Source organism: Drosophila persimilis, unplaced genomic scaffold (genome assembly GCF_003286085.1).
Source record: "Drosophila persimilis strain 14011-0111.01,24,50 unplaced genomic scaffold, DperRS2 tig00000652-arrow-arrow-pilon, whole genome shotgun sequence".
NCBI classification, from domain to species: Eukaryota; Metazoa; Arthropoda; class Insecta; order Diptera; family Drosophilidae; genus Drosophila; species Drosophila persimilis.
The window spans coordinates 1,306,903-1,327,802 of record NW_020825329.1 but is presented as its reverse complement, the minus strand read 5'-3'; the positions used below and the strand labels follow the sequence as shown (position 1 = coordinate 1,327,802).

Below are 20,900 nucleotides of genomic sequence, written 5' to 3'. Positions count from 1 at the left end.
ATTGCTTAAATGGAATCCACTTATACTAAATGCATATACACTATAGTACAAACATATGTATGTATGTATACAAAATATTCTGTATAGAGGACAAGTTCAAGTCTCTTTTCCAGAGACTCTAAATCAATCAATGCCATAGCATATTAAAAAATATCATTGTTTGAGAAGTTTAATCCCACTTGAGATATTCGATGTTGGAAATATTTTAGTGATATACATACATACATACATACACATTCATAAATATACACTTAACTATATAAATAATCTACACGAGCACAGGAGGAAGGCTTAGAAGCCGCCTTCCTATTTTTACATCCACCACATTAATTTTGTGATGTTGCCAAAATCAATGGTATAATAATGCTTAGAATAAGTTATTGGCATTCTCATAAGATGAACTGAGAGTACGTGTGTTGTTGCCTTAGTTTGACTGGATAGCTTCTCCTGATAGCTTGCCATCAGTCTGGTTAAAAGTAAGCGCACAGCTTTAGTTCCAACACGTGCAAATCGGTTTCGGTGTCCAATTATAATTTGTAAAAAATCATCTGTAGAACATTTGTACATATATGTAGGTATGTATGTACTCGACTTTCGTATATTCGTAAATTCGGGGTCACACATGTGTACTCATAAAAAATGGCCAATGTCCGGATATCTATTGCTTGGTTTTTTTCTACATAATAAATCTTTATTGAACATATATACATAAACAATACAATAAAACTGTTGATTTCATGGGGTTTGTTCTTAAAATCTAAGGGCGACTAAGTCCCAGTTACTTTTTCTTGTTTCGCTTCTTTTTCTTCTCTGAGCCATGTATTTTTTTTTTAGTAATGCAAACGCGGCAGAACCAATCGTCATTGTCCTTGGGAGCAACAGTGATACCAACACAGGTCCTGATATCGAATAAAGTTCATAAGAAAATAATAAGATAAATGATATTCTATGGTTATTATTTACCAATGGTACCAAGCGTCGCAGCCGTCACAGCCAATCATTGCGGAGCCATCATCAACCTTTCCGCATGCCGGGCAAATCCAGATCCGATTACCTTCGGCATCGACGTACGATGACGGGCGATTTAATTCCACTATTTGTGGTGGACAGTCTGGGGAGTGGTTGGGTTCAACAGGCAACAGCGTCCCTGCGTTTATTCCCATTACTGAAGAAAAGTTATTGACAATCGGCTTGGACGCCAACATCAATTGTTGTGGTAACAAAACAGAGCTGGCCGAAAGCGTGGACGAAGCTATTGCATTATTGTTAGTATTCGACATCCAACCGCCTGAATTAGGAGCAGTTGGATGGCTTGTCAGCATCTGGGGCGCTATGGCAGCCAAAGATAAAGTTAAAGGCTTCACCGGACTGTTGGTCGTGTTAGAGTTGCTTGAAGGCACTGCCGTATTGCTTGATATGCTTGAGAATGGAGTTTCACCTAAATTTTTAATGTTCAAAAAATGCATTAGTCGTCTAATCATTACAGATGGTTCTATATTGCACTCACATGGCTTCGCCTTGGGTGGCCCAGTAACCAATGGGGAAAAGCGAGCTAGTTCTGGGGAATCCTCCCGTTCGCGTTCTCTTTTGCTTGGATGGCCCATAGTTGAATGTTGTGCGATACTTGCGTCCTGTGCGTCTCTATCCTTGTCAACACACGGTAGCGGTGTGGATTTACCACCTAGTTTCAGTGTAAGTTTTGGGACAGGATTTGCAGAAACCTCAAATTTTGGTGAGGTGTAGTGGGGAGCAATTGGCGAATATGCTGGTGATGATTGGATTGGAATGGATTGCATTACAGATACCCCAGAAAAGACTTCGCAACTAGAGCTACGTTCGTTAGATTCAGGCAGATGATGATTGTTTTGGAAATCTTCTGCATCAGCCGGGATAGGGTTTATTATCTGAAATGAAGAGAGAAACAGGAGGATGTCTAATCTGTATAAATTATAGATCAAGTTTTTAATTGTTGGAACGGCTGAAAATGTCTTCAGGTTTCAAATATGAAACGCTCCAAAGTAACTTAAGGAATATTTTATATTTTGTGTACGTCTATATTTTGAATTTTGTATATTATATGTATATAATAAGCTATAGGTAATAATAAATTATGATTTCTCAACGTTATATAAGCAGGCATAATTTAGAGAAAGAAACCCACCTGCTTGTCTTTCTTCTTTTCCTTCTTTTGTTTCTTGTCGGGCCCTTTGATTTTTTTTTCGCTTTTATGAATAGTACTGCCATTTCTTTCCTTTTCCTTGGATTTATCCTTTTTGTCTTTCTTCTTTTTCACTTTTCCCTCCTTTGGTCTTTTGAGCTTTTTATGAAGTTTTCGCATATTCAGTTCATCTGCCCCCTGTCCCATAGACAATGTGCTGGTTGGTGTAATTGTAATATCCTCGTAGCTGGAAAAGCTTGGCATAAACTTCTGATCCTCGGAAATATTCAGCTGTGCGGGTACCAGGCCAGAACTCGATCCTGATGTTGCGCCAGCTGACAAACTTGTGGCGGGAACCGTTTGAGAAGAATACGACAGACCGCATTCTAGGCGTGATAATGGGATGAGATCCGCACCACCAGCTAAACTAAACTTGTCGCCGCCCTTGAAGTTGGGCATATTAAATTGGGGAAAACAGGGGGTGTTGCAGGAAGGTGTTGTGTTAGCTAACATTTTAACATCTGAATGCTCAAGCTTCGATTGTTTTTTAAACTTCTTGATGGGTTCACACGAATTTGGAGAAACGGGCGGATGGAGTATGCCCCTTGAATGCAATTGAGAATCATCTATGGATGTAGCTTGTGTTGTTGCATACGGAAGAAGTTGCGGCTGTATCATGTTCGATCTGCCAAGGTTCGTCGGGGATTGCCTTGGAACTAATTGTTTCTTATTTTGTGTTGATTCATCAGAGTCATCTGACACCTCAATCGGATCACCAAGATTGCCGGTAGCCTGTGTAGAGGTTTTCGTCTTTAGTTTTGACACAGCTTCTGCACTAGTCAGCCCCGTGGTAGCTCCAGTTACTGCTCCACCTGCATTCAAATGCATTACAAATGTTCTTCCTAAGAGCATGCAATCACAACTCACCTACACTAAACTTCATGGACTCTGGAACCAGTGGAGCAACATTGCAATAGTTTCGCTCCGTCTGAGAATCAGTTTGGTCGGAGGGCACACTGAGAAACTGGCCGACTTGATCTGTTTCTAGGAAACAAATATAAATAAACGAGTAATCATAATTGATTCGTCCTGGACGACGTACCACTAGTATCAACAGCGGATGGACGGCAAACGGAATCAATAACGGCTCCACTTGTTCCTGAGAAGGGCATGAATGGTGGCATGGAAACGCTATTTCCATACCCGACCAGACCAGCCGTCGCCGGAAAAAGTCCTGGCCCGGAAGGTATCAGACCTGGTCGTGGCGGAAAGTGTAAAAGTGGTAGCAGTGGCACTATTCCCGTTGGATTGCTGGGATATAAAGACGAATGTGGCATACCCCCGCCAACCGCCATATATTGGCCAGGACTAGGAATAATAGCACTGGGATTAGTAGCATGTACAGTAGGTTTCGTCCGGGAGGTATTCTCGATTGAGTGACCATTGTAGCCTATTTCCTTTTCCTTCTCATTATCGGGCAATAAAGAGTCATATTTTGTTTTGTATTTCTTTCGTTCCTTTTTCTCTTTTAGCTTACCTTGTGGTACATTACTCAAGTTAAGGGGCTCCGTTGGTATATTTATAGGGACCAAACTGGGATTCATCAGCATTGCAGATGATGACACTGAGAGCGAATTTATATTGTTTTGCTTGCCCTTTTTCATTGATTGCATTGCAGGTTGCGGCACCAGCTGAGATGCAGTGTCATTGGCCGAGTGATTGATCTTGGTTTGATTTTTGCCACCTGGTTTTCGTCCTCGCTTCTTTGGCTTTGCTGAATCTATGATTAATAGGTCAACAGTTTCTTGAGTTGATGGTGGTTGTGGAGTTGGCATCAAAACGCCGTAGCTAGGTATCGTTTGATGAGCAACTGCTGAAATACTGCTTGCCACATTCATGTGTTCCATACTGAGTCCCAGAGCTGGCGCTGGTGTTATGGTCGTTCCGGATGGTAAATAAATCAATGGTGGACTGCTAGCAGTGCTTTCAAATAGATTTACTGTCGTACCTAGAGTGCCCGATGGACCTGATCCCTCTAACCTTGGCGTTTTTGGTTTTGAAATTTTCTTAAAAATGTCCAATTTGTTACGTTCTGGCTCGTTGTTATGCTTCTTTGTTGCTGGTAGTCCTATTTGCGGTCCCAGGGTTCCCACTGCCTCCGATGCAGGTCCTTCTAATGGAAATTCGTCATGATTCTTCATATGTGCGCCTACAGTTATCCGACTATCAGCATTACTTTTGAGAGTAGTTTCTTCGTTACTTTTCGCTGTAGCTTTTGAAGTCAGTGGAGTATGAGCATGGTCGCAGGTGGTTGGGGCAATATCTATGGGCTTTCTCTCAAGCTCAGACTGCCGGCCCTGTAACTGTTTTTGTCTTTGTTTAGCTTGTTTCTTTAAGATCTTTTCCAATTTTATTCTTTCAGAAGATCCGTCTGGGAGAGATGGGAATGCTCCCCGATTAATACGCTTCTTTGATTTTTTCAGGTGCAAAAGTTGACTACTCCCGCCGTCATTTTGACTCTTTGCTAGTTTCTGAAAAATTTTCATTGCTTTCCGCTGCGCTTTTTCTTGAGCCTTACCACCATGGACATTCACTTCCGCCTTGCTCCTCTCCAAGCCGGACAGGCTTGATAAAAAATGCTTTTGTTTCTTACTTTTCTTAGAAGCTTTGGCATTCAACATGACTGGTACCGATGGGTTCGTGTTCTCTTGAGGCATTGCAAACTGGCTCTCTTTTTTTAAGTTTTTACCTATAGCTGTGTTTCGGTTTTCGATATGCTGCTGATCTCTCACATTTAATTTGGATGATGTTGAGTTTAGATATCGATGCTCTTCATTGAGTGAAGTATCCGCTTTAGCTGCAGCTTCCAGCGGAGCGATAACTGGGGAAGGCAGTAGCGGGGCATGTAGCCCTTTATATTTTTCTATCAATATAAAAAAAAAAAAACAAATAAAATAGGCATTAAAATTCAAATGTACAAGTTCCAAAAAGCTTACCAATTATATCGGGTACGAACGCATCTGGGAGCTTTCCTTCAATAGCAGGAGAAATGAAGCCTCCTGTTGTCATTACCACACTACTCATTTCTCGTACAGTCCGTCCACTATCGGGGTCACAGTTATTATTCGACGAAAAATTTATTAGCGTGGACTGCGACTGAGAATCAATTGGTATTGAGGTCCGTTTTTCTACCATACTGATCGAATCAAAATCGAGGTTCGAGCTACTTTCCTTTTCCGTGGCTAATGTCTTTTCATTTTGAAGATCTCGAAGGTCAGGGTCCTGAATAATGTTAGTCGCAGTAGAAGGTGGTTCGCTTGGTTCAGCGTTTGGCTGCATTGGTGGCAAGTACTCAAATATATAGATTGGCCGGGTCAAGGTCTCTGCACTGCCAGGCTTTAGAAAATTCATATTTGAAGCTCGTTTAATGGGAAACGCAGCAACATCGCGCGAAAAAGCCACTGGCTCGACATTTCCAATATAGTCCAAAAGTTCATGAACATTGATGCTGAGACTCTTTAAGGTCAGGCGTGCATCCTTCAGATTTGGCTCAAGCCGATTTGCTAAACCAAAAACAATAATATAAAAACTTATAAAATTTTCAACGAACCGTGTAGCATCATCAATACACTTACCGTGCTCCATTTGACCATGCAAATCGCGTGCGAATTCTTGCATAAATTTTAGCAAAATATCCTGCAACAGTTCCAGTGGTGCACTTAGTGTGGAGCTGTACCCAATTGTTTGGGTTATTTGCGCAATAACAATGCGCATAAGATCCGAAGAGTATTTGTCTGTCATTGCTGCAGTATGTACATATGCATATATATGTATACACCAAATGAGACAAATGGGAATTCAGCTAGGAAAACGGCTCAAACAATCTAAGTATCCGTAAAGAAACTGTGTTTTATTTTAAAGAACACACACTCTGTTTATTTTGTTTCAATTTTAAAATTATTCTATAAAATTTACGGATTAAAAATTGATACATTAAAAACAGTGTGACCGCGGATTTATCGTTAAAATATACCGTCCGTTTCTCAGAAATATACGAAAATATACGTCTCATTTAAAAAATATACCGTAAATATACTGACGAATTCCATTTATATTATACATATGCCCTGCCCACATCATTTTCTACTTGACTGGCTTAATTTAAACACTTTCTTTTATTGTATTTATATATACCGTGGAAAATAAAATTTAATAGATTGTTGAAATTGACAAAATAAACCGATATTGCATTGCCTACGCCGGCGCTACGGTGCGCATGGATCTACAACAAGAATTTACAATAAGTAATATTTTTCCGCCATTTACCCCAAGTCGTTGAACTGTTTAGATAGAGGGGGCTTAAATGGGCTAAGTTCGTGTTTGTCATGGGTATATACACTCCCCGACACTTGAATACGACCACTAATACGACCAGTGATACGACATACTAAAATGTACACTTTAGGCACCAATATTTTCGGGCACAAGCCAAAGAAAACGGTGAATTTGAATTTTCCTCAAATCTCTATTCAATTTAGCATAAATTAAAAAAAAATAATAGCAATATTCATCAAAGTAGATTGAGGAAAAAAATTTAATTGACATAACTCAAATTTCAGCTCCCAAAAAATGCGACATTTGAATACGACATTCACATTGAAAAATTTTTTATTTTGGATGAGGTCGCGACCGGACATTGAATAAATTCTCAAAAATCAATTAGGGTGTCCTTTTCAAAGGACGAAAACTCCACAATAAAAGCCTCGAAGGAAGTAGGTCCATCAATAATGAAAATAAGTGATGAAATTGGTAAAACTAGGTGTGTTCTGAGTGATTTCATAAAGAACGGGTCAAATTATGGCAAAAACATAAAAAACCGAAAATTGCTACTTCCGAGACCTCTATGAGATCTCATCTGCGAGCCGCATCTAAAAAACACGACTAAAACTCGATTTAAAAATCTAAAACTGTCTAAAACCTCAGCCAACGGACGAAAACTTAGAATACTCCCGTACTTTTGCATATTCTTATGGCGTGGAGTAGAGACTGTCGCATTTTCTAAGGAACAAAAATTTAAATTTTAAGGGTCATAAGGGTTTTTTTTTTATACACTATTTATAAGGACTCAAGGAAGTAAAGGAAGTGAGTAGTAAAGAAGAATTATAATTGGATCGTTTTCACAGCAGTGTGAGCGCTATTATTCTGTGGTGAGCAAGATCCTAAAACAGCGTGGACCAGTTGATTTTTCATTAAGTCGAGTTTATCAAATATGCAACAAAGTTGAGGGGTTTTCGGATTTCGGTTATCGGATTTTCTTGTTTTCTTGCCACCACGTCTAGCTCACACACCTCGAAATTTGTATACTTTTCAAAGTTATTTCTAGTATTTTTCACTATATACTATACTCACTATAGACTCACCAAACCGTGTAGAAATGTCACTTGGAGCCAGGTCCCAGACCACATCGAATACTAATTCGTGACCAGAATCGAATTCATGATCGTTTTTCCTCAAAATCTCAATTTTTCAAAAATGTCGGAAAAAAGGCATTTGAAAAAATGGTTAACGGAGGTTTTTCACACTGGCGCTTCCATGGGGTTTATATTGAAAAAAACGGGCAAAAACTTTTGAAACGTACGCATTTCCCTTTCAGTTGTCGCATTTGGTAATTACATGAAAATGTAGTTAATATAAAGCAGGTGTGTAGTTAGCCTGTAGTTACCATGTAATTAAATCAATTTCGTGGAAATTGTTGTTGACCGGTTTTGTTTAAACCTCATTTTATAAACAAAGTTATTCAGTCTTGTAAGAAATTGATGTACTAATCGGATAAATTTATGAGTTTAGACCCCTCAGGTCTTAGTTAGCCAGTTATATTCCTCTGAATATCCAAAACGAGGAATGTGATGCGTCTATATATTTACGGTATATTTTGAAATATGTGACGTATTTAGGTATATTTCTGAGGGTCAGACCGTATATTTTGATAATCCGCGGTCACACTGGTATTTAAATAAATAAAGAAAAAAATGTAAATATAAATAATTTTTAATTTTATGTGATCACAATTCCTTCCGTATTTCTGTTTCTGTACGAACTAGTCTCAGTTTTAAAGCTATCTGGCCATTGTAACTTTCACTCATCCCAGGTAACGTAACAACTATATGTTTGTGCAAATAAAACTCACAAGATTGGGAAAGGGAAAGGGAGGGGAGGGGTCCGTTTCCAACATATTGGAATTTCAAGGGCATATCAAATTCGGTACGGTACGGTCAAGCTAGATAGCTTGTATCACTAACCATACAGTATATACTGTATGGTTAATGCTTGTATCCATGTATTGCCTTTTAGATAGGTGCTGCTAATTTGTTTTTCCTTTTTTAGATACATATTTCTGGCAAACGCCCACTAAATCGGTTCAATCGATTAAAGTTAAGTCATCAAATAAAATATATTATTGAAATAAGTAAATACGTTTAGTGTTTTCCAATCGACAAACACCTTTACTTTAGAGGCGTGGGAGGCGTTTCCGACCCAAAAAAGCACATATATTAGTGTTGGGTAAACATTGCTCATTTTGGTGAACATGTTCACTTGTTCTTTTTTAGTAAGTGAGTCAACTCACTCATATTGCTCATTTGCTCACTTGCTCTCTTAGATTGCTCAGTTACTCACTTGTTCACTTGCTCAGTTGCTCACTTGCTCAGTTGCTCACTTGCTCAGTTGCTGACTTGCTCTCTCAGTTGTTCACTATTCATGCGCAGATGGTTCTAAATTTCACTATACTTTCGAATTAGCGACATAGTGAATTTTTCAAAAGAGTAAATAGCATTGCCGGTAATACAAAAAGTGTGAAGTAAACGCAAATATGAGCAAAGCTGCCAGATCGCAAAATGCCCTTTGAGGAGCAAAATTGCGCAAAAAGTGAGTAGAGAACAAGTGAGTAAAAATGAACAAGTGAACAACAAAGAACAAGTGAGCAAAAAAGAACAAGTGAACAACAAAGAACAAGTGAACAAAAAAGAACAACTTGGAAGGAACATGTTCAGTTGCTCACTTAAGTGAACAACTCTTTTTTGTTCACTCACTCATGAGCAACACAACACTAACATATATTCATTATCAGTAGACCTCGGATTTTGCATATTTGATTCATCAGCATAGTCGTAGGCTCATTATTAATTTTTGTTCAATTGATTTCCTTTGACTATATTTGAAAAGCACTTGGCTGGGGGATCGGAGGTGCTGCGAGTACGAGTCATCAGAATTTTTCTATCTTAATCCTTTAAAAATATGCAAATATGCAAAATCCGAGGTCTAATTATCAGCATAAATAACCGGCTACATACATATCTCTCTGTCCCTCCGTCTTGCTTGACTTTTTCGAGACTGTAAGAGTTAGCAAGCAAACTCTTGTGATATCTCGCTGCTCAAATCTGTGCCATCGAAAATTTTGACGCTAGAATTACCATTTTTTCCAGATTGCAGAATTTATTCATTTTTGCTTAAATAAAAAAAACCTGACTAAAAAATGTTCTGATCGATTTGAAACAACTTTTTATATACAGAGTGATTGGAACGATGACCATATCCGTAACCGGAAACGATGGAATGGAACAAACACACTCAACATTACTCGCGCACAATCCAAATTGTATTATCTGATTATTCCGAAGCAATGCAATGCATATGTACATACATATAATGTTATCGAGATGATAGTTTATTTTGCTTTCACATGATGTTTCCTTTCACAAAATGACATCGGCTAAGAAGTTTCGTATAATTCGGAAAGTATGCCCAACATTGATCACCTATGTGTCAATTTAAACGCCAGATGTAACTGCAATTTAGCTGCCACAGATTCTGGCTACAATAGCGCCAAAATGTATAGGTGGAATCATTCGGGTCGAAAGGAGCCATTGATGCTCCAACCCATTGAGGTCAATAAGGAGTTGAAACAAGGACAACGCAGGGAATTTAAGTCGTTTTCATATCCCGACAAGAGTGTCATCTATGCAAGGAATAGTCGGAAATACTCTGTAGATACTACGGAAAGCACAGACAAAGATTTAACTGATGTTTCAGCTATATATTCAAGAGGACATCCTTCTATTTATCCAGATGCAAAATACAGATTTACGTCGTCGAGTGAACAGAGTAAAAAAATCCAATTAATGAATTCCAGAATTGATGGGGCCAAACAATTTTTTGCGCAGAGTGGCATTTTAGGGACAGCGAACTTCCAAAGTTCTTCTGACTTAATAAGGAAAACTTCAAGCATTCATATAGATGCGACTTTGAAAGACCAGGTGAGTGCAAATCCATTTGAAAATGTTATCGATGACTAGCTTTTTTTACAGATACGAAAAACATCTTTGTGCCTGCGTTCAAGGATTTGCATCGAAAAGAATATACCAAAAAGCTATGATGAACTCATCTATTCACTTCAGAATGAAGTCCTTACATTGAAAGGAACCATCAATCATGGGGAGACCAAAATTATCACACTGAGAACTGAAATTAACAAATTGAAGGCAAGCAATCTGAACAAAGTTTATTAGACATTACTTATACTTAGCACGAATATTTTGAGTATATGTACAATCTGTATATTTAACAAAAGTGTTATTTTTGGAAGGTCTTTCACGCTTTCATCCGAGTACTCAGATGTCGTAAGATTCATATTATTCCGTTGTATTATTTCAGAGAGCCCTCCAAGAGATAATGCACGTCCAGATGGTAGCTAGTAGCAACGCTGGTGATGGCCTGTCGAGTACAACTATTTGCCTTTTTTGCCAACCCAGAAACTGGACGAGCAAGATTTAGAAAAAAGATATATTTGGATAGAATCTTCTGTCATTATGTACAGGCCCTGTCACAGCTGTCATAAAGACAAAAAAACAATTATGATTATTTTTTAATTAATTAATTACACTTTATTGAGGTTATTTTCATCTATTACATTTGAGATAATAACGTAATATTTACAATAAAGAAATTCAGATTTTAATGCATATTGAATAAATTAAATGTAATAAAACAAAGAGAAAAAAAACACAAAAGAAAACTTAATTTCATAGAAAGCACTTTGTATAATGTGTAAGCAAACCTTATCAGCTCAGCTCAATGGTGCTCATCCATTTCACATATCTTTACATACGCTACACACATCACCGAATCAAAATTGCAACGAAAACTGCAGAAGTTTAGTTGAACGTTCTCCCAAAACACACATACATACATACATATAACTAAATAACAAAGTATAAATTAATTCATTAATAACTGAAATTCTCCTAGCACTCATTTTGCTTGCAACTTTATTATAATAATGCATCCTTGACTTGAAACATTCACAATTCAATTTGTAAGTATTAAATACGGAGATAATTAGGTATTGTTTATCGTTTATGGGTATCATTAATTGTGAGTTACAGGAGTACGGGGGTGAGAGTTCTTAGTCGATCAATATACTTTGATTCTATAAATAACGGTGTTAGGCATTTCTTTTAAAGCTTATCTTAATATTTTCATACTATTTTGTTTGGTTAATTTGCCTTGCCCTAGAAGTGGACATGGGAGATATCTTTGTTCTTTCTAGTTCAAGCAAGAAAACTTTAATTAATTGTTTATATATAAAAAAGAAAAAGATTAAAGTTGTCTATGCAGGTCGAACATAATTTTGAAAATATATAGAGGAGCCAATATTTGTGAACGCATTGTCGTCGTGTATAAGTGGACTTGTTAATTCTGTAACAAAAACAAAACAGGTCCTGGATCCAAGATAGTACATAAGAGTATTACTACTGAGAATGTCATTATTCTATGTTATGCCTATAACGACGAAGGCGCGCACTATTTTCTATTTTTGGCTCCCCCGGTGGTGGCGAGATGTTACTCTTCGGTTGTGGATCTGTGGAATTTTCACTCCATGTGATATTGTTAAATTTCGATTCTTCATATTGCTTTGTAATAAAGTGAGCTCCAATAGTTCCAGTTTTATCTTCACTGAGATCAGTTGATTGATCATCAAAATTTCCTAACATTGTAGTAGGTATGCCACGAGTTCTTAAATGTTACATATGACAATTATTATGAAATGCAATTTAAATTAACCAAAACCTACCGACTGGAGGTGCGGGACCGAGGACGTTGAAATCTTAGCTGTAATTGTGTTGGGTCGGTTATATACTTTCCTTCAGCGGATTCTCGTCTACGTCGTAATCCTAAATGAGATGGTTGGAATCAAATCACATACACATTTGAAAATACAATAGAATTCTCCTTTCAATATAAGGTACATAACTGTCACGGCAAATATCATGATAACTCTTGTAATAGTAACCTTTATTATGTCAAAAGGGAATAAGCAGTGGAACAAAACTAATATAATACTCGTACCAGAATATTATACTCATCAAAAAAAATTCAATCGAATCCTGAAACAAGTTAGGACACAGAAAGTACATGCAACGTGCAGCGAATATTTTCATTTATCAATTACTTTGTTGGCAAAGCCCACTTTATAAAGGGAACAAACCTGGTGTTAGGTCCGTATTATTGGGAGGATTTTGTAAAACACCAGAGTATATGTCGTGACGAAGAGGAATAGCGTCCATCATACAACTGGTCAAGTCAAATGGCGAATTGTTTTGGATAAGATGCTGTCCTCCGATAGACCCGATTGTGGTTGATGCATTTGTGGTAGTATCAGTACCCGCCCATGAAGCACATTTTGATTGGCGCACTGGTATTTTGCTGGGTGCCAAGAGCGGTAGTTCACAGTTACCTTCGGATCCGCCGTAGGCGCAGCTCACCCGTGATATTTGAGTATCTAAATCACCTGTTTTTGTCAAAGCCTGCTCCTTTGTATTGAATATTTCGCTGTTTCCATTCAGCTTGGGCTTGATGGAATCGACCACATGGGAGCTGAAGCAGCTTGGCTCGTTGGGTGCTTCAGCAGTGGCTTTGTTGACTGGTACTTTAAAATTATTGATTGTATTCGGAGAGGAAGCTTTCATTGCTGCTGCTGCTGCTGTTGTTTTTATTTCATCACAGTTAGTTAGCACCTTATCACTAGAATCTTGGCCTTGAGTTTTATCAGCAATGCCTTGGCTAGTTGTACTTGAAGTCATCTTAACAGCAGCTGCCAATGCATCATAGTAGACAGATTCATCCAAATTAGAGATTTCTAAAAATACAAACGTATTTTAACATCACGTACAAATTGATATAACTAACATTGAGTTGGTGCGATTGGATTACATCCCTGGATAGCAAGAAATTTACTTTATTTGCCTACCTTTGGGAATGACACGAATTTTCAGACGCCCACTAACACAACCATTGTTCTCCTGGATTTCTTCACTCTCAGGCAAATTACTCTTCTGGCAAGATGTGGTTTGTACGCACCAGGGCTTGGCCGCGTCATTCACCACCAAAGAACTATAATTTGGTTGAGCCTGTTGGTCGTCAAAAATGTCGGCCAATGACACATTCGGAAGGCTGTTTCGATGTTTGGACTTGGTTTGGCTCTCATTTGATTTATTTGACTGAAAAGCAACATGATCATCTTGAAATGATGACGGCAGTACAGTTTGTGATAAGATAGATACAGAAGGCTTTGGTTGTCCCAGCGGAGTGATTTCCGAGTATGATTCTCGCACACAAACATTCCTGGCTATATCCATGCGATATACCTACAAATTGAAGAGAGGGTCCAATGAAAAATGCTGAAATTCTCGATGTTGGGATGTTCAAGGCTGTTTTTTCCTCAACACTCCTAACTCAACCTTACAAAGTTCAAATATATCAAGAGCATGTAGTACTTCCATTGAATATTGGTGCCATTGACATTGGGGAACAGCAAAAATAATTGAAATATCGTACACATAAACACACACGAGTGTGATAAGATGCTTAAAATGTCTTCCGGAACGTGAATATGTATGTACTAATATTAGTTTGTTGCATGCTCTTAATCGGTATGGAAATAATTAACTTATTCTAGTTAAGTAAGTAGGCAAAGACGTAAGATTTATAAGATATGCTTACTGTATTATCAAAAGCGGCTTGTTGCACAGCCGGTGGCTCTAAGTCTTTTCGTAATACATTACCCATTGCAGGGTCAGACCAGCAGTGCGGTAAAGAGATTTTCAACGTGTCGTAGTTTTCGATCCCGGCTATGTTGAGTGTGTATCTATGGTAGGGGAAATCAATATACGCACAAATTGTACACAAAACAAATAACAAAATAATTCAATATTTTACTAAATTCATATACATATTTATAACCGCTACACGGTATATTAGTATTCATTTGGATGTACACGATCACTCATGTAATTTGCAAATGAAAGCATTTCCTATGCATGACCTATGCGAAGTTTTTACCACAGCCTAATTCGATCTGGATATTAGAATGTAAAGATAAATATAAATGTGCGAAATGATTGATGATAAAATATCGAAAATATATAGAAGGTTACACATTCTTTGCCTCGTCCACCGCTCCTTTAATCTAAACATTTATGATTTTCAGAATATGTTGTTAAGCATTAAACAATTTTTGGTAAAAATCCAAATATTGTACATTTTGCAGATCCTGTTAACTCTCATCTGGAGATGAATTTGCAACTGATATACAATTTATGACACTTTATTTCTACGAACAAGCAAGGTAGAGTAGGATGCACAGACGGATTCGGCTTGCTTTTCTGCTGGAAAACATATTTCATTTGTGGGATGAACATACTTACATGTATAAAAATTGGGTCACATTTAAGACATCCTCACCAAAGGTTATAAATATGTATGTATAGATTAGCCATCAGTTCAAAACTTACCTTTTCGGCCTGGATTTTCCGTCTTGGGGCGTTTGGGTTTTTGTTGTCTTGGTTGTATCAGCGACGGCAGTGAGGGAAAAGATTGCAGCTTCATTTAACAGAGGCAATGAAACATCCCCCTTAATCAATTGATCCAAATTGGGTTGCGACTGTGAGGTGAAATGTAGTTTGTATATTTTACATGTTTATCTTAGGAAAATACTAAATTTTGCAAAAAAAAAAAAAAAAAAAAAAAACAGCAACATTGAACATGGGATATCGGATGCACACAATTATAATATCTTACAAAAAGTACATATATTAATAGTAGGTGATTTGGAACAGTTAAGCATTGTTGCTGTTACAGGAAGACATTTTAAGCATTTATCGTTAGTTGAAACGCGACCTGACTTGGTCAACTAGAATTCCCATCTTTTCATAATTAGTTTGCATTCTAATTTACCTGTGGCTCTCGGTTCCATTCGTTATCGGTCGTGTCCTCAGAGTCATCAAACTGACTTTTCCACTGGGAAGCAAGAGTGAGAGCTCCGCCCCTTGTTACCTGTTGTAATGCGGACACATTTTCATCGTCTATCAATGCAAATTGAGTGACTGAATGGTCGCCGGTAACACTGCTTCTGGCTGTATTGTTGCCAGTGACTGACTGACCAGCTGCGCCTGCTGATGCGCTATTGATACGTTGAATGGAATTGGAACCAGCACCCGAGGAAGACGGTCGTAAATTGGTGGATGTTGCTGAGCGACGATTGACTGGCGGTATGCCAACCATTCCAAATACCTGACCGCGCTGGCATATGGCAACTTTTGAAGCAGAACTCCCTCCTCCTCCGCAGAAAGCCAGAGCATCCTGGTCATATGTAGCTGAAAGTTCATCTCCATGCTGGCTTTGAGCCCCACCAACGGTTAGATCATGTACGCTCATGGGTGGGGCTGTAAGTACACGAAGGCGCCCATAGGTTGATTTTTGATCATCCATGGACCGCTTACTGTCGCTGCATTTTTCTGACACTAACGCATCCATTTTCTGGTGTTGTTTATCAGTATTTCCAGTTGGATTTGATTTTTTCGTTTGCGGTTGCTGGTGCTGCTCTCCTCCGGATTGCGGTGTTCTATTGACACCCTCAATAATATTTGCATCGGCGATCTTCTGGCCTTGGGAGCCTTCAACTGCAATCAGTGCGACTTCGATATCAACATCCCCTATGCGCTCGGCCTCAGCGGTCTTCTTCGTTTGCAATAGCTGTGTGGCTACAAACTTATCTTCAAGATTGGGATACTGTAAGAAATTAGTTGAGTGTAACTGTATAAGTGTTAATTGCATTTGCCTTCTTACATAGACGGGAGCAGAGTTGTTTTGGTTTGATGCAGAAAACGACACGGTTCCGCTGTGGGGTTGGCAATTCTTTGCATGAATTACTGAATGCTGTGTCTTTACCGGTGCTTCATGGTTTCCAACACCAACCATTGATGACTTAATCAGTGCATTAGGGAGATTAGGCGTAGCCATAGCTACATTGCTGTTGGCAGATTGTGGTGGATGTTGCTGCTGCAACAAAGCTTTGGGTAAGGTATTTTGATTATTGGCTGAGTTGGCGTGCTGTAAAGATGTCTCGCATTTAGCCTGTGGTTGGGGAACTGATGAAGTCGCATTGCAGTTTCTATCAACCTTAAAAATGATTTCAAATTATTAAAATATGCTTCTTCAAAATGGATTATTACCTACCTTATCTTTCATATGCAACGGCTCTGTCGCTGCGATCTGAGCGGTATCAATATCAGTCCGCTTTCGAACCTTTTGAAAATGCGACAAATCATGTAAGGAAGAAAAATAAATCGTTTTAACAATTATATGGATGGGATAGATAATTCTGACTTATAGACTACATATATGTATGCACATAGTTTTATTTACGGGAAGTCAACCTAGATTAGTTTTCAATTTAATTTATAGAAGTTGCCTAATTAGTACCCCTTCTGAGCACCAAATCAGAGATAATAACTTGGCTACGGTTTGCTCTTACGACATCTGGAAGTTTGAAAATGTGTTTTTTTGGAAGATAGCGTTTAACTTATGAGAAGAAATGAGACAACTTCGATTTTATTCTCCGTTCTTCCTTTACTGCATCGGGTTTGACATCAAATCATCTATTTATGACTTCAATAAGTAGTTTATAACCGAAACAAACAAAACTGAACAGAAACAAACGTTTCTCTGTTATTTTTGTTATGTTGAGCTATCGACTTACGTATTCAGTGCCGCTCGCGTTAGATGCAGCGACTGTCATTTGTGTTATATTTCCATGGATGTAATCATTTTTAGCAGGCACTAATGCGTTGACACTTGAATTGATGTTGCCGATTGCCGAAGTGTCCACTTTTTCCCAATCATATGGATCAGCCTCTTTGACGCCGCGTCTTTTCATACAGCGTTCAAACAGTCCAATTAGCATCTGAGAAAAAAAAAAATACATTTTTTTTTAGTTCACCATACGCCCTCTTTGGAATTGTACAGTTACTTTACCGCGTAGTCCGGTCGGTCCGCATAGGTGAGAGACTGTATATGCTCCAGGAATTGCTTTAGATCTGACGGCAAATGCTTCAACAATATTCTGTGGTCATACTTTTCCTTAGTTAGGCCAACTTGTTCCTTGTCTTTTATCTTTCGCCACGGCAACTGGCCGTTCACAAACTCCACGAGCATATAAAATAATGACCATAGATCATCGTGACGTCCCATTTCCCGATTTCGATGAGCATTGATGGATGCATAGCGAACTGTGCCGCGGAAGCCAGCTGCTGCTCGGGGACATCGCACCTCGCCGGTACCTGTGGTGTACTGCCGAGCCAAGCCAAAGTCTAGCATATAAACCCGCCGGCAGTTATAGGGTAAACGCCCGACGGAGAAATTGCTCTGGAATGAAAACGACCGTTAATAAATTGCAATTAAAATTTTTCATGACCAACAAATTAGATTACCGGTTTTATATCACGATGAAGAAATCCCACAGAATGTATCGATTCAATGGCTTTTAAAATTTGTAAGCCTAACCTAAGTGTTGTACTAAGCGAAAATGCACCACGCGGCTGAGCTCGCCTGAGCTCTGCTAGATTCTTTCCTTGAAGTTGCATCACCACGTAATTAAATCTATCGTTTCGCCCGCATCCAATGAAGCGGCATACATGCTCTTTGCCCTGTAGCTTTTTCAAAACGGCAACTTCCATTTTGAGCACCTGCTTGGGCTGCCTTGCCGATTCCACTTTGAGGGCCACTTGTTCACGTGTAATAAGGTCTTGTCCTTCATAGATTTCACCAAAACCGCCGCCACCGATTTTTCGAACCACCTAAAACGGTTAGAAAAAGATAATTTAGTGGTAATATCAGAACAGAAAATATGATTATGTAGAGGACACACCTTCCAACGCTCCTTGACAACATGGCCCGGCTGCAAAAGATCCTCAGAAGTCATCTTGCACGATTCTTTTGGAGCTACTCCAAGTGCGTGTCTGCCCTTTTCAGCTGTGGCTATCTGCGCCAGGGCAGGAACTGGATTTGTTGAAGATGGCACTTTAAAAGTTACCCTACTGCGGCTTACTCCTAAGCGATTATGCTTCGCTGGCAAAGTCGCTGATCGCTGCAACACATTAGCTCCAGTGCCCGTGCCCGACTGGATTCGTTGCAGGATGTGAGCTTGCAAGATAGGCCTTGCGAGTGGCGGTGGTTTCGACAGTGGCGGTGGATGCAACCTGATGTTATTCTTAGAGCTGGAGCTCACTTTGTTGCTCGGACTTATAAACAGCTCCTGATTCGAGTGTTGCTGATGTGAATCATGATCTCGTGACGCAGCAACATTTTCGTCGTTTCTGAAACAAGGATATTCTGTGTGTAGAACATACTGCAATTTTCCTGGGAACAGAGACCCGACCCCCAGCAGTAACTTTGTAAACAAAACACAGCTGATGAGCAGTGTAACCGCAGAGCACGCACACCTGGTCACACTCTGCTGCTAGCGAAATATATGGCACTTTTTTTTGCCATCAAACTTTTTTTCTGAGTATATGTGAGAAAGATTCTCATAAATCATGAAAAAAGCAAAAGAAAGCAATGTCTAAAAATCTTAAATTAAATTAATTAGTTTGACCGGATTATATTTTTCAGCTTTTCTCCAATTTCTAGTGGGTATTTTTTTCTTATCTATATTCCATCTTCTTACATACGTACATTGAGTGGGATAAGGAACTTTTAGGCGAATATGTGCATATGTATTGTATTGAAGACTAGACTGACTAAAGGAGCCACACCTGTCTTGGCTTGGTCTATCCAATGGTTCAGTCTAGCACAACACGGGATAGGAGTTAGATGTAACTAGTCACGTTTAGGCCGCCATTGCATCTAGCTATGTAATTATGTAAATATGCATTTACATATAAATATTTTTTTTTTGCATTTTCATATAACGGGAAATAGATTTTTCACGGAATTTTTTTAAAAGCCGGTAAAATTGGTGAAAATTAAAAATGTAAAGTATTGAAAAAATTTTTGTTGGGTACATATATGTATATGTATATTATATACATTTTGTAGGGACGCCACTGTGATAGTCATTCCAGTTATTTCAATAAAAGAGTGTGGCTGTCATAGGAACGGGTCATGTCATGTCGTTATCTCTGCAGGATTTGAAATGGCTCGTTTTTCCTTCCTTATTAAAAAAAATCATTCTTATGTACGTACATGTGTACATAGATATAGATGCTGATGATCTCATGCTTGTGCAAATGTGCATTACTACATAATACATACCATCCAAGCATACACATGTCGTGTTAATATAAGAGGACTTCACTTCCACTTCCTGTTCAACAAATAGGATGTGATGTACACAACTGCTATGCTTTTACAATCACAATAGCCTAAAAAGTCCATCCACGTAATGGTTATGTATAACAAGACCTCGAAAATTATCTATTCGCGTCAAAATTCTCGTCCTGCGAAGTATTGTTTAACGTCTCACAGAAAGCACGCGCACTAGGAAAAATCATAAAACTTTGTATTTCGAATTATTCAGGGAGAAGGTCCTCCGCTAGCAATTTAAACATTTTCACGGAAATAAATGATGTATCGATTGGTAAGCTTTGACTGCTTTTCCTTCCCAGTAAAGTTTCGTCGCCTAACCTAATCGAATTCAGCCCCAAGCAGCGCTCAGGAATATAAAACGCAATGAGAAATGAGAGAAAAGAGAGTGGTCGAGAGAGAATAATCTAGGGTGGTTACTATACCAGAACCAGCTGTAACCAGCTGCATATTTCCATTTTCCACTTTGGGATTGCGCATGCGTGCTCGTACGTGCCCTCCTAACTGTTGTTTTTAAAAGTACTTTACTTCATCATCCTTCTTGAAAAACAATATTACAACTTTTACTTTTAGCTAGCATTTGGCAAGACTTTTAGCAGTGGTTGTATGCCCGCTTTTCCGGGACGGGGTTCTAATCCCCGTGGGGATGTAAAATATTATTTTTTTCTGTTATTTAAACAAAAAACGCGCACACATATAACCACAAAATCTGCTTAAATTGTTAGTCTTCTGTTATGTTGTTAAATAGCTCGTTTTTCCTTCCTTATTAAAAAAAATCATTCTTATCGATATTTTGGTCCAAAAAAAAAAAAACACAAAAAAATTGCTCAGGCTAACTCTAACTCACCTAGGGTTATCCTGTAAATGCATTTTGGCTTCTGGACTTTTCTCCTCTTGTAATAAGCCAGAGCTGCCCGAGCATAAATCCATAAACATTAAAGCTCCAATTCATAATTCAATGTTATAGGCTGAAAGAGTTTTTTATTGTTTACACTTTTTATAGCGCCTTCTATCACATGAGTCAGAGTAAATATAGTATAGTATA

The 20,900-nt window shown here is 38.6% G+C and overlaps 3 protein-coding genes across 8 annotated transcripts; 1 reads left to right on the top strand and 2 right to left on the bottom strand.

Annotated features, from left to right (window-relative positions):
* Positions 1 to 665: 665 nt before the first annotated feature.
* Positions 666 to 5,974, bottom strand: LOC6601984. Of its 2 annotated transcripts, none has more exons than XM_026991054.1 (8): positions 5,794 to 5,974; positions 5,155 to 5,721; positions 3,261 to 5,081; positions 3,086 to 3,202; positions 2,162 to 3,030; positions 1,508 to 1,904; positions 964 to 1,438; positions 666 to 899 (listed from the first exon to the last, which is right to left on the bottom strand). In XM_026991054.1, the coding sequence occupies exons 1-8, from the start codon at positions 5,957 to 5,959 to the stop codon at positions 779 to 781; spliced, it is 4,533 nt and encodes a 1,510-aa protein (XP_026846855.1). In that variant the 5' UTR covers positions 5,960 to 5,974; the 3' UTR covers positions 666 to 778. The 2 variants fall into 2 exon arrangements, with proteins under 2 accessions (XP_026846855.1, XP_026846856.1); XM_026991055.1 differs by having other exon boundaries at positions 3,086 to 3,196.
* A 2,275-nt stretch (positions 5,975 to 8,249) lies between these two features.
* LOC113566253 lies at positions 8,250 to 11,135 on the top strand. The gene is made up of 4 exons (XM_026991066.1): positions 8,250 to 8,306; positions 9,727 to 10,470; positions 10,522 to 10,695; positions 10,868 to 11,135. The coding sequence occupies exons 2-4, from the start codon at positions 9,955 to 9,957 to the stop codon at positions 10,985 to 10,987; spliced, it is 810 nt and encodes a 269-aa protein (XP_026846867.1). The 5' UTR covers positions 8,250 to 8,306; positions 9,727 to 9,954; the 3' UTR covers positions 10,988 to 11,135.
* Positions 11,136 to 11,820: 685 nt separating this feature from the next.
* LOC6601983 (tau-tubulin kinase homolog Asator) lies at positions 11,821 to 20,799 on the bottom strand. Of its 5 annotated transcripts, XM_026991057.1 has the most exons (15): positions 20,703 to 20,794; positions 18,420 to 18,867; positions 17,983 to 18,348; positions 17,528 to 17,917; positions 17,253 to 17,456; positions 16,730 to 16,798; positions 16,340 to 16,672; positions 15,449 to 16,282; positions 15,007 to 15,155; positions 14,216 to 14,360; positions 13,777 to 13,860; positions 13,464 to 13,713; positions 12,702 to 13,352; positions 12,288 to 12,387; positions 11,822 to 12,229 (listed from the first exon to the last, which is right to left on the bottom strand). In XM_026991057.1, exons 1-15 carry the CDS (start codon positions 20,789 to 20,791, stop codon positions 11,980 to 11,982), a joined length of 4,362 nt encoding a protein of 1,453 aa, XP_026846858.1. In that variant the 5' UTR covers positions 20,792 to 20,794; the 3' UTR covers positions 11,822 to 11,979. The 5 variants fall into 5 exon arrangements, with proteins under 5 accessions (XP_026846860.1, XP_026846858.1, XP_026846857.1 ...); XM_026991059.1 differs by having other exon boundaries at positions 11,821 to 12,229; positions 13,005 to 13,352; positions 13,464 to 13,860; positions 20,703 to 20,796; XM_026991056.1 differs by having other exon boundaries at positions 11,823 to 12,229; positions 13,464 to 13,860.
* Between the last annotated feature and the right edge of the window lie 101 nt (positions 20,800 to 20,900).